Source organism: Pelodiscus sinensis, chromosome 8 (assembly GCF_052426305.1).
Source record: "Pelodiscus sinensis isolate ZL-2025 chromosome 8, ASM5242630v1, whole genome shotgun sequence".
NCBI lineage: Eukaryota > Metazoa > Chordata > Testudines > Trionychidae > Pelodiscus > Pelodiscus sinensis.
Genome location: NC_143059.1, coordinates 74,659,690 through 74,672,798, shown reverse-complemented (window position 1 = coordinate 74,672,798; position 13,109 = coordinate 74,659,690). Strand labels below are relative to the sequence as shown.

At 65.8% G+C, this 13,109-nt stretch overlaps 1 protein-coding gene across 2 annotated transcripts in view; it reads left to right on the top strand.

The window, feature by feature from the left end:
- HPSE2 (heparanase 2 (inactive)) overlaps positions 1 to 13,109 on the top strand; it is a 176,206-nt gene that overhangs the window by 118,434 nt on the left and 44,663 nt on the right. For both annotated transcript variants that reach the window (XR_012905505.2, XM_075934461.2), the window contains exon 6: positions 485 to 532. Coding sequence is in view for 1 of the 2 variants with exons in the window: in XM_075934461.2 (XP_075790576.1) it covers positions 485 to 532 (48 nt within the window). In the remaining variant the exon portion in view is untranslated. The remainder of the gene's footprint in view (positions 1 to 484; positions 533 to 13,109) is intronic.

Here is a 13,109-nt window from a genome sequence, read left to right as displayed (position 1 = left end):
CTCCGGGCCTGCTCCACGCCTGCTCCTGTGCTCCGGTCCTGCTCCGGCGCTCCGGGCCTGCTGCACGCCTGCTCCTGTGCTCCGGTCCTGCTCCGGCGCTCCAGGCCTGCTGCACGCCTGCTCCTGTGCTCCGGTCCTGCTCCGGCGCTCCAGGCCTGCTGCACGCCTGCTCCTGTGCTCCGGTCCTGCTCCGGCGCTCCGGGCCTGCTCCACGCCTGCTCCTGTGCTCCGGTCCTGCTCTGGCGCTCCGGGCCTGCTCCACGCCTGCTCCTGTGCTCCGGTCCTGCTCCGGCGCTCCGGGCTGGAGAGGCAGCAGACCCGCCCCGCCATGCTTGGGCCCGGAGACAGTGACCCGGGAGCAGCTGCCAGGGCAGGGCCTGTGGCCTCGTGTGAGCTGGGGTGTGGGGGCGGCAGGTGGGTGTCGCACACTCGCCAGCTGCCGGCACAGCCCCAGGCTCACCGGTGTCTTCGTTTGTCCCTACAGGTTCATGAAGGTGGCTGGCCACACCGTGGACGCCGTTACCTGGCAACAGTAGGTATTTGCCGTTCCGTTCCCTCCCGCGCTGGGCGGAGGTAGCGCCGTGGCGGGCCAGCCGGTGGCTGGAGAGGGACGGAGCCCTGATGCCACCGCGGAGAGCGGGGCACCCTGGCAGCTCCTGGGGAACCTTGCCAGCCCTGGCCTGGGAGCCCACTGGGCACGCTGGCCAGGCAGAGGGGCTGGGAGGAAGCGGGAAATCTGGGGTCACGTGCCAGGCTGAGTCGGTGCCCACGGGCGTGTGCCAGCTCCCAGCTAGCGGCAGGATGCGCCCTGAGGGGGAGTTTGCTGGGGGGTCGGGGGTCGGTTTGGGGATGTCAGAGATGGGGCCCACAGTAGGCCTGGGTGTGGAGGGTGCTTGGCCGGGCGTGCATGGGGCAGAGGTTGGTCTGGAGGAGGATCTGCCCAGGGCATGTATTGGGGGCTGGTCTGACGGGATGGGATATGGGGGGGTTGGGATGGCCACAGTGCATTAAGGCTCATACATGGTGTGAACCCGAGTAGGGCCGGGGTGTGGGGCTGTGCATGTGCAGGGCCCAGGGGCAGGGCATGCGCGGGTAGGGCCGGGGTGTGGGGCAGGGCATGTGCGGGACCCGGGGGCAGGGTATGCGCAGGTGTGGGGCAAGGCGTGCGCAGGTGTGGGGCAGGGCGTGTGCAGGACCCGGGGGCAGGGTATGCGCAGGTGTGGGGCAAGGCGTGCGCAGGTGTGGGGCAGGGCGTGCGTGGGTAAGGCAGGGCCTGCGCGGGTAGGACAGAGACCGGGGGCAGGGCATGCGCGGGTAAGGCAGGGCCATGGGGCAGGGCGTGCGTGGGTAGGGCGGAGCCCGGGGGCAGGGCGTGCGCAGGTAGGGCGGAGCCCGGGGGCAGGGCGTGCGCGGGTAGGGCCAGGGCCTGGGGGCAGGGCGTGCGCGGGTACGACGGAGCCCGGGGGCAGGGCGTGCGCGGGTACGACGGAGCCCGGGGGCAGGGCGTGCGCGGGTACGACGGAGCCCGGGGGCAGGGCGTGCGCGGGTAGGACGGAGCCCGGGGGTAGGGCGTGCGCGGGTAGGATGGAGCCTGGAGGCAGGGCGTGCGCGGGTAGGATGGAGCCCGGAGGCAGGGTGTGCGCGGGTAGGGCCGGGGTGTGGGGTAGGGCGTGCGTGGGTAGGATGGAGCCCGGGGGCAGGGCGTGCGCGGGTAGGATGGAGCCCGGGGGCAGGGCGTGCGCGGGTAGGGCCGGGGTGTGGGGCAGGGCGTGCGCGGGTAGGGCCAGGACCCGGGGGCAGGGCATGCGCGGGTAGGACGGAGCCCGGGGGCAGGGCGTGCGCGGGTAGGGCCGGGGTGTGGGGCAGGGCGTGCGCGGGTACGACGGAGCCCGGGGGCAGGGCGTGCACGGGTAGGGCTGAGCCCGGGGGCAGGGCGTGCGCGGGTAGGGCCAGGGCCCGGGGGCAGGGCGTGCGCGGGTACAACGGAGCCCGGGGGCAGGGCGTGCGCGGGTAGGGCCAGGGCCCGGGGGCAGGGCGTGCGTGGGTAGGGCCAGGGCCCGGGGGCAGGGCGTGCACGGGTAGGATGGAGCCCGGGGGCAGGGCGTGCGCGGGTACGACGGAGCCCGGGGGCAGGGCGTGCGCGGGTAGGGCCGGGGTGTGGGGCAGGGCGTGCGCGGGTAGGATGGAGCCCGGGGGCAGGGCGTGCGTGGGTAGGATGGAGCCCGGGGGCAGGGCGTGCGCGAGGTGTCGGCCGAAGGCGGCGGCTCGGGGGGGCACCGAAGGCCTTTCGGAGGGGAGCCGCCAGCTCAGGCTGGGGGAGGGCAGCGGGAAGCCGCCCGCCAAGTCGATAACGGCGTCTCCGGCAGGTCTGTGCCGAGGTGCCAGGGCGGGGGGAGGGCCCCCACACAGTAGCTGCCCCCGGGCACGCAGGCCATGTCATTCTAAGCAGACTCCCCGCTTAGCGCACTAGAGCCGGAAATGCCTGACGCTGGGACGTCGGCTGTAATTGAATTACCTGAAATGAAAGAAGGGGTCAGATAATAGGGGCAAAGGTCCCTCTTTAAACTAAGTGGGGAGTAAACAAAACCAGCTGCCCGGGGCCGAGGCTCCCCTCATTAAACAGGGACCGAGGCTAATGGGCCGGGCTAATTCGGAGCCGTTGGGGAAGGTTTCCGAAGGCAGCGGGAGAGCCGGGGCCGGAGCCGGGGCCGGGGCCGGAGCCGGGGCAACCGCGGTGCAGCCAGCCGCAGGAGTAGCCAGGGAGCCTGGGGCTGGCCTTGTCAGCTGGGTGCGGTGGGGTGCCGCTGACACACTGCTCGGTGCCGCTGGAGCACGGCAGGCCCCTACCCCGAATCCCGCACAGGGCTCTGCAGCAGTGGGGAGAGCGGGCAGCCCTGGGTCTAGCCCAGTGAGCTGGGTGACCGTGAACAAGTCACGCCCCCTCTGTGCCTCGGTTTCCCCCCTGCAAAGGGAGGCTGCTGGCACTGGCCAGCATGGCACAGCTCTGGGCTCCAGGGAGGCGAGACCTCGGGAGCTGGTATTGCTGCTTCCCTCGCTAGCCCACCCCGGTGTCCCACCCCGCCCGGTGACAGGCTGAGCCGTGTGCGCGCAGGGCGGGCTCAGCCATCTTGGCACAGAGACGGGCAGCCCCGGGCAGCCCTGCCAGGCGCCTCCTCGTGGGCAGTCCCGCCAGGCGCCTCCTCACGGACAGTCCCGCCAGGCGCCTCCTCACGGACAGTCCCGCCAGGCGCCTCCTCTCGGGCAGTCCCGCCAGGTGCCTCCTCACGGACAGTCCCGCCAGGCGCCTCCTCGCGGGCAGTCCAGCCAGGCGCCTCCTCGCGGGCAGTCCCGCCAGGCTAACCTCCTCGCGGGCAGTCCCGCCAGGCGCCTCCTCACGGGCAGTCCCGCCAGGCTAACCTCCTCGCGGGCAGTCCCGCCAGGCGCCTCCTCACGGGCAGTCCCGCCAGGCGCCTCCTCACGGGCAGTCCCGCCAGGCGCCTCCTCACGGACAGTCCCGCCAGGCGCCTCCTCACGGACAGTCCCGCCAGGTGCCTCCTCGCGGGCAGTCCTGCCAGGCGCCTCCTCGTGGGCAGTCCCGCCAGGCGCCTCCTCACGGACAGTCCCGCCAGGTGCCTCCTCGTGGGCAGTCCCGCCAGGCGCCTCCTCACGGACAGTCCCGCCAGGCGCCTCCTCGCGAGCAGTCCCGCCAGGTGCCTCCTTGCGGACAGTCCCGCCAGGCGCCTCCTCTCAGGCAGTCCCGCCAGGCGCCTCCTCGCGGACAGTCCCGCCAGGCGCCTCCTCGCGGGCAGTCCCGCCAGGCGCCTCCTCGTGGGCAGTCCCACCAGGCGCCTCCTCGCGGGCAGTCCCGCCAGGCGCCTCCTCGCGGACAGTCCCGCCAGGCGCCTCCTCGCGGACAGTCCCGCCAGGCGCCTCCTCGCGGACAGTCCCGCCAGGTGCCTCCTCGCGGGCAGTCCCGCCAGGCTAACCTCCTTGTGGGCAGTCCCGCCAGGCGCCTCCTCGCGGGCAGTCCCGCCAGGCTAACCTCGCGGGCAGTCCCACCAGGCGCCTCCTCGCGGGCAGTCCCGCCAGGCTAACCTCCTTGTGGGCAGTCCCGCCAGGTGCCTCCTCGCGGGCAGTCCCACCAGGCGCCTCCTCGCGGGCAGTCCCGCCAGGCTAAGCTCCTCGCGGGCAGTCCCGCCAGGCGCCTCCTCGCGGGCAGTCCCGCCAGGCGCCTCCTCGCGAGCAGTCCCGCCAGGTGCCTCCTCGCGGGCAGTCCCGCCAGGCTAAGCTCCTCGCGGGCAGTCCCGCCAGGCTAACCTCCTCGCGGGCAGTCCCGCCAGGCGCCTCCTCGCGGGCAGTCCCGCCAGGCGCCTCCTCGCGAGCAGTCCCGCCAGGTGCCTCCTCGCGGGCAGTCCCGCCAGGCTAAGCTCCTCGCGGGCAGTCCCGCCAGGCTAACCTCCTCGCGGGCAGTCCCACCAGGCGCCTCCTCGCGGGCAGTCCCGCCAGGCTAACCTCCTCGCGGGCAGTCCCGCCAGGCTAACCTCCTCGCGGGCAGTCCCGCCAGGCTAACCTCACGGGCAGTCCCGCCAGGCTAACCTCCTCGCGGGCAGTCCCACCAGGCGCCTCCTCGCGGGCAGTCCCGCCAGGCTAACCTCCTCGCGGGCAGTCCCGCCAGGCTAACCTCCTCGCGGGCAGTCCCGCCAGGCTAACCTCCTCGCGGGCAGTCCCGCCAGGCTAACCTCCTCGCGGGCAGTCCCGCCAGGCGCCTCCTCACGGGCAGTCCCGCCAGGCTAACCTCCTCGCGGGCAGTCCCGCCAGGCTAACCTCCTCGCGGGCAGTCCCACCAGGCTAACCTCCTCGCGGGCAGTCCCGCCAGGCGCCTCCTCGCGGGCAGTCCCGCCAGGCTAACCTCCTCGCGGGCAGTCCCACCAGGCTAACCTCCTCGCGGGCAGTCCCGCCAGGCTAACCTCCTCGCGGGCAGTCCCACCAGGCTAACCTCCTCGCAGGCAGTCCCGCCAGGCGCCTCCTCGCGGGCAGTCCCGCCAGGCTAACCTCCTCGCGGGCAGTCCCGCCAGCCGCCTCCTCGCGGGCAGTCCCACCAGGCTAACCTCCTCGCGGGCAGTCCCGCCAGGCGCCTCCTCACGGGCAGTCCCGCCAGGCACCTCCTCACGGGCAGTCCCGCCAGGCTAACCTCCTCACGGGCAGTCCCGCCAGGCTAACCTCCTCGCGGGCAGTCCCGCCAGACGCCTCCTCGTGGGCAGTCCCGCCAGGCTAACCTCCTCACGGGCAGTCCCGCCAGGCGCCTCCTCACAGGCAGTCCCGCCAGGCACCTCCTCACGGGCAGTCCCGCCAGGCTAACCTCCTCGCGGGCAGTCCCGCCAGACGCCTCCTCGCGGGCAGTCCCGCCAGGCTAACCTCCTCACGGGCAGTCCCGCCAGGCTAACCTCCTCACGGGCAGTCCCGCCAGGCGCCTCCTCACGGGTAGTCCCGCCAGGCGCCTCCTCACGGGCAGTCCCGCCAGGCACCTCCTCACGGGCAGTCCCGCCAGGCTAACCTCCTCGCGGGCAGTCCCGCCAGACGCCTCCTCGCGGGCAGTCCCGCCAGGCTAACCTCCTCACGGGCAGTCCCGCCAGGCTAACCTCCTCGCGGGCAGTCCCGCCAGGTGCCTCCTCGCGGGCAGTCCCGCCAGGCTAACCTCCATGCTGGCAGTCTCGCTGGGACTCTGATGCTCCCTCTTTCCTTTTCTGGGACGCTCCCTGCTGCCTTTCTGACAGTGGGTGCCCAGAGCTGGCTGCCGAACTCCGGGCCATCTCCCCCGTGCCAGCCTGTGACGGACCGGGCCGGGTCTGGGCACAGCTGAGGGCGTCCACTCAGGGCGAATTGCTCAAATGCGGGGCTCCTTACAGCCCCTGGCTGTCCCACAGAGCACGTCAGCTGCCAGCCTGGCCAGCCAGAAGCCTCGTGAGCAAAACCCCTCTGACACTCCAGCTCTGTCCGCAAACAGCCCCGGGCCTGCCCACAGGTGAGGGGTTTAGAACCCAATCTCACCTCCCCCGAACAGGTTCTTTGGCTTCCAAGAAACCAGTCACAGGTCCCAGGTTAATTTACACTCTGGCTCTTACTCACAAGACCACGCTGAGCCAAACCTTTAGAATCTAAACGCTAAGGCTACATCTACACTGGCATGTTTTTCCGCAACTGCTTTTAACGGAAATCTAGACGTGGCCAATCTAGACGTGCTTTTGCGCCATTTTTGCAATTGGGGCTTTTTTGCGCAAAACAAATCTCAGCTGTCTACACTGACCCTTTTGCACAAAAGCTTTTGTGCAAAAGGACTTTTGCCCGAACGGGAGCAGCATAGTATTTCCGCAAAAACATTGACAATCTTACATGAGATCGTCAGTGCTTTTGCGGAAATTCAAGCGGCCAGTGTAGACAGCTGGCAAGTTTTTCCGCAAAAGCAGCTGCTTTTGCAGAAAAACTTGCCAGTCTAGACACAGCCAAAACGCTTATTACTAAAAGAAGGAAAAGCACGAGAGTAAGGTTGTTAAAGGATAATACTTTACATGCCTCGAATCTCTCCGGTTCTTGATGCAGGATCTAGCAGAGATGTTACAGCTGCTGGCTGAAAAGTCTCTGGTTACATTCTATGTCAGGACGGGTCCATAGTTCTTCCCGGCTCGTGGTTCCCTGCGAGGCTGCATCGGGGATCAAGAGCTGAACTGAAGACCAAAATGGAGGATGCCACATGGCGTTTTATATCCATCCTGGTCTATTCCAAGCTGGAGAGTCACATGGTCAGTGGCCAGGCATTTAGCTTCATTCCCCAGGTGTGTCTTTGGCATCTAGAGATCTGTTGTCCTTGGAGCCTCGCCCATCACACGGCCATTGAGCAACCATTCCCGGCCCATTGCTCTTCCTCAGACAGAGAACCCCCCGGCATCGGCGCAGAGTCCATGTGTGACGTAGTGGGGGGAACTTGCCAACGCTGTGGCGACCTCTGCTGTCTGTAACAGGAGTCATTATGCAAAGGGGGCTCCAAACCTGTCTGACCAGCTACCCCCCATGGAGAGGAACAAAGGAAGGGGGATGCCGCCCCTGGCTGGGGGCAGGGCTGGAGGAGGGTGAGTTAGTTTCTGTCTGGGAGCATGGAGGAAGCAGCCTCAGCAACAGGCTGGGGGGTTTAGAAGCCGAAACCCCCCCATCTCAAGGGGGGGCTGCAGCATCCTAGGCCTGCCCTGGAACCTGGTGACATCTGTGCTGTATTCTGGAGAGGCAATAAACTCCCTCTGTTCTACCGGCTGGTGGAGTCTGTTCGTGCCCTTTCGGGGTGCAGGAGGCGGGGGACCCCCAACGCGCCGTCACACTGGTGTCAGGAGTGGGATGCACTGCACCCCGTGGATGGAGCTTCCAGCGGCAAGTGACAAGGCGCAGTAGAAGCAAGAGCCCTGGAGCCAGGCGTGCTGGAGACAGAGCGAAGCGGTTCCTGGGAATCGTGGGGCGCTGCAGCACTAGACTGGTGAGTCTGCACCAAGGGGACCAGCGGGCAGATGGCCTACGCCCGACTCTTGAAGGCAGAGCTGGTGGGGCTGTGCAGGGAGAGGGGCTTGTCTGTGCGGAAAGCAACCAAGGCCCAGCTGATTGCCCGGCTGGAAGAGAATGACCAGCCACAGGGCCAGGAATCTGTCCCCAGGGGAAGCAGCCAGACCTCCCCTGGGAGCGTGTCAGGCTCTGAGAGGAGGCAGAGCACTAGAGCCTGCCGGAGAGATGGGACAGCTTCCCCCGGGAGGCCTGCAAGCCGTAGCCCACCTAGGGCAGGGGCCAGCCCAGCAGAGCTGCTGCGGCTGGAGATCCAGCTGCGGATGAAGGAATTGGAAGTAGAGGACTGAGAGGGGCAGCGACAGCATGAGCTGGCCATGGCAGAGCGGAGAACCGGCGGGGCCCCGGATGCGCCAAGAGTGGATGGGCCCCAGGGTCCCAGGGCTGCCAGACGCCTGGAGAGGCTCATGGTGGCCCAATTGAAGGACATGGGCGACATAGACGGGTTCCTCAGCTCCTTTGAGAGGGCCTGTGGGCTGCAACGGGTCCCCCCAGCTGACTGGCTGCAGGAGCTCATCCCCGCACTGAACCAGGAGGCAGCCGGAGTGCTCAGTCAGCTGGAGGACCTACAGCCAGGGGATTACAACCGAGTCAAGGAGGCCCTGCTGCACAAGTTCGGGCTGACCCCCGAAATGTACAGGAAGAGGTTCTATGAAGCGTGCCCACCCAGACTGAGGCTGTGGCTCAAGGACCGGAGACCAGAGAATCCCCAGGAGGCCGGGAGACTGGCAGATGAGTTCACGGAGAGCCGGTCCAGGTGTAAACGGGAGTCCCGGAGAGAAAGGGAATCGCGCAGAGACCGGAACTCGGCTGAGCGACGGAGGGAGTCAACTACGAGGCGAGCCCAAGGAACAGGTCGTCTGTGCCCCAGAGAACCAGCCAGGGCCTGGACAGACATCCCAAAGCCTAACTTGCCATCGCTGTGGGCAAAAAGGCCACAAGAGGGCTCAGTGCACCAGGTCCCAGGACCGGGGACTTTCCAGGGTGAACTGGCTGGGGCGGGAGGAAGGGCAGGCTGCCCCAGAGGCAGGGGCTGGCAGGCAAACCTCAGCTCAGAGAGAGGGGAAGGATGCTCAGTGCACCTCCCCTGGGAGGTCTGATTCTCAGGAGGCGGATTTCTCCGTGTACCGGGTGGGGGCAGGGTGGCCCCTGCGGAGCGAGTGCCTCATACCCCTGGAGGTGGAAGGTAGGAAGGTGACAGGCTTCTGGGACATGGGGGCGGAGGTGACTCTGGCCCGATCCGATATAGAGGCCCCAGAGCGGATACTACCCCACACCCAGCTGACCCTGAAGGGCATAGACGGGTCCCCATTCAAGGTGCCTGTAGCCAGGGTGCATCTGAAATGGGGGGCCAAGGAAGGTCTCAAGGAAGTGGGGGTGCACCCGCACTTGCCCACCGAGGTGCTGATGGGGAATGACCTAGAGGAGTGGCCCCATGAATCCCAGCGGGCTCTAGTCACCACCCGGACCCAGAGCCAGCGGGGGGCTGGCAACCTGGGTCCAGGGGAGGCCTCCCGACAGGGTCCTCAAGGTACCATCACGGTGGACACGGGGTCCAGCCAGGCTGGGACTCCGGACCTAGGCAGAGGTGGGGGACAGGTCCCGATCCCTGCCTCAGCGGCTGAATTCCAGGCTGAGGTGCAGGCAGACCCCTCCTTGCAGAGGCTGAGGGACCAGGCTGGCCTCCGTGCAGCTCAGCCCCGGGGGAGAGGTGGCCAGGAGAGATTCCTGTGGGAGCGGGGGTCCCTGTTCCGTGAATGGCTTCCCCCCAGGAAGGTGAGGGCATGGGGGGTCCAGCGGCAGCTGGTGGTTCCCCAAAAGCATCACCTCAAGCTGCTGTATTTGGCCCACGACGTCCCCGTTGGGGGCCACCGGGGGATCCGGAGCACCCGGCTGAGGCTGCTCCAGCACTTCTATTGGCCGGGAATCTTTACAGCCGTGCAGCGGTACTGCCGGTCCTGTGACTCCTGCCAGAGGGGCGGGAAGGCCCAAGACAGGAGGAAAGCGGCTTGGGGGTCTCTACCCCAGATAGAGGACCCTCTGGGCTCGCTGAGAGAGTTATGGGAGGGGAAGACCCCCCTGGATGGAGCTTCGGGGGTGGAAGCCGCCCTGGTTGTCCAGAGAAGGCTCGCTGGGCTCATGGCCCCGGCCCGAGAGACCCTGGCCAGAGATCAAGGCCAGCGGAAGGGTGGGTGTGACCCCCGAGGACAGGCCTGTGCCAGTCGCCCTGGAGTGGGGTGGCGAGTGGACAGAGGGAAGCCAGCTCATGTGGGGCCTCGCCACGGCCGGCCTGAGTCAAGGGGAGCACCCATGTCCCCAGGGCGGGTTCCCACGCAGAGGACCCGAACTTCCCTAGGTCACGAGCGGAGTGACCCTGCTCAGTTCGCTCTCGGAGGGGGGAGAACTGTGACGTAGTGGGGAGGAACTTGCTAGGGCTGTGGCGACCTCTGCTGTCTGTAACAGGAGTCATTATGCAAAGGGGGCTACAAACCTGTCTGACCAGCTACCCCCCATGGAGAGGAACAAAGGAAGGGGGATGCTGCCCTGGCTGGGGGGCAGGGCTGGAGGAGGGTGAGTTAGTTTCGGTCTGGGAGCATGGAGGAAGCAGCCTCAGCAACAGGCTGGGGGGTTTAGAAGCCGAGACCCCCCCCATATCAAGGGGGGCTGAGGCATCCTAGGCCTGCCCTGTAACCTGATGACATCTGTGCTGTGCTGTATCCTGGAGAGGCGATACACTCCCTCTGTTCTACCGGCTGGGGGAGTCTGTTCGTGCCATTTCGGGGTGCAGGAGGCGGGGGACCCCAACGCGCCGCCACAGCATGTTGGTAACTCCGCACGCAGACGTTATACAATCGCATGAATGGCAGATACAGAATCAGAGGGAAGGAAGCTTTCGTTTGACACCGCGCATGGCCCCCTTTGCACCACTTTTGGGTCCAACACCCCCACGGGTGCAGCAGTGACCCGGCTGCTCCCCTTAAAATCCAGTCACGTGATGCGACCTGCCCCTTCCCTCCGCGGCCACCTTGTCCTGGGCTGTGCAGCCCCACCCACAGTGCTCCCTCGCTGCCGTCTCGTGCCCTGGTTTCCTGAGGAGCAGGCCTAGGCCTTTCGGAGCCCGCTGCCTCCCGCCGAGCAGCAGCCACTCACCGTCCCCACGCGGCCGCTGGGTCTGCCCAGCGAGTCCTGCTCAGCTTCCCACGCCTGCCCTGGTGCTCACAGAACCGCCCCATCATCCCTTGTGATGCCGTTAACGTGCCGCTCTCCTGTCCCGTGTCCCGCAGCCCCCTTCTCCCATGCTGCCCTGCGTGGCCGGGAGCAGCCCCTCGCCTGCCGGCCGGTGTCCCCCAGAGCGGTGCTGTCCGCCAGTCGGTCCGTTCTCACTGACACAGGGCACGCCCCCCGTGCTTCACTGGTGAACTGCACAGAGCTGTGGGTGCCGGCCGCTCGTGTCCGGTCCCCCGTGACTGGCCAGGGATTTTGGGACACACCACAAGGGCAGCTCTGCCCCTAGCAGCTCGCAGCCTAAAGGACTCCAGGCACAGCCACCTGCGAGGTCCCTCACGCACCTGCCCCGGCTTATCAGCTGCTGGAGGTGGCAGGTGTTTGCTGGGCAGGGCCGTGGCTTGGTACCTGGGCAGCGCAGATCCAGGGGCCTGCCTGGGGAGAGAGACTCCTGGCTACAGGGCGTTTCCAGCTACAAGTCTGCTCCTAGGCCGTGATGCAGTGGGGCGGCTGTGTCACATTACTGAGGGTATGTCTACACTACCCCGCTAGTTCGAACTAGCGGGGTAATGTATGCATACCGCACTTGCTAATGAAGCCCGGGATTTGAATTTCCCGGGCTTCATTAGCATAAGCGGGGAGCCGCCATTTTTAAATCCCCGCTGCTTCGAACCCCGTGTAGCGCGGCTACACGGGGCTCGAACTAGGTAGTTCGGACTAGGGTCCTATTCCGAACTACCGGTACTCCTCGTGAAACGAGGTGTACCGGTAGTTCGGAATAGGCACCCTAGTCCGAACTACCTAGTTCGAGCCCCGTGTAGCCGCGCTACACGGGGTTCGAAGCAGCGGGGATTTAAAAATGGCGGCTCCCCGCTTATGCTAATGAAGCCCGGGAAATTCAAATCCCGGGCTTCATTAGCAAGTGCGGTATGCATACATTACCCTCCTAGTTCGAACTAGGAGGGTAGTGTAGACATACCCTCAGTTGGAGGGAAGCAGCCAGATCGCTGCTGCACCCCTAGGTGGGGGTGTTGGCCCCAGAAATTGGTGTGGGGGGAGCCATGTGGGGTATTGAATGGGAGATTATTGTTTGTTGATCTTATGTACGCTGTTTATGTGAGTGTATAATGTCTATGTGTGTAGGTAGGAATCTGTAATCTGTGTGAAAGCTGAATATTTCTGTGAATGTGGTTGAGCATGGCTATGGACAGACTGAGTAGTGAAGCCCTGTAGAACAATGGCCCTTGATGGCCCAAAGACACACCTAAAGCAGGAGGGCGGAGACCCAAGAGCTGCCAGCAAAGAGGCTGAGGACCAGGTGACCTGCTACATACAAGAAGAGGCCAGGAAGGAGTATAAAGAGGCCATGTGGTCGATGCCATTTTGTTCTCAGCTCAGCACTTCATCCCAGAGGCAGCACTGCAGGGATTGAAGAGCCCGGAAGACCTGTGAACCCATCCTGATCGTAGGATGTGCAATAAGGAATTTTAACCAGCAGCTGCAACATCTCTGCTAGAGCCTGCATCGAGGACTGGGAGATTCGGTGTATGTAACGTACTGTACTTTAATAACCTTACTCTCAGGCTTTTCTTTCTTGTAATAATAAACCTTTAGATATAGATTCTAAAGGATTGGCCCAGCGTGATTTGTGGGTAAGGTCCAGAGGGTAAATTGTCCAGGGATCTGTGGCTGGTTTCTTGGAACCGGACAGAACTTGTTCGGGGTAGGTGGGATTGGGTGCTAGGACCCCCCACCCGTGTATAGGCCCGGGGCCATCTGGGGCACGGATATTGCTGGGGTGTCGGAGGGGTTTTGCTCGGGAGGCTTCAGGCAGGCAGCTGAAGCGCTCTGTGGGACTGGTTTGTGGCCTGTTTGGAGAGGTCACCAGTCAAGGGGGCTGTAAGAAGCCCCGGATTTGAGAATTCACCCTGAGTGGACGCCCTCAGCTGTGCCCAGACACGGCCCGGTCCGTCACAGGCTGTCCACTCACTGGTCGCTAATGGCCGGCCGGAGCGTCTCACCTGTCCAAAGGAAGGGGTGGGGCTGCCTGGGGATGGGAGTTTGGTGGTTTGGGGAGGGGCAGTTCTTGGCTGGGAAAACACGGAGAGACGAGACTGATCTGGGTACTGGGGGGTCAGGGGCCTGTGGACCCCCCCAAGGGGCCTGAGGCTGCCTGGCCCCTCACTTCGGTGCCCACATAGAACCCCCGAAGCAGCAATAACCCCTCCCTCTGCGACTGGCTGGCGGCGTCTCATCCTGCTGCAGACGGGTGCAGGGTCGGGGTC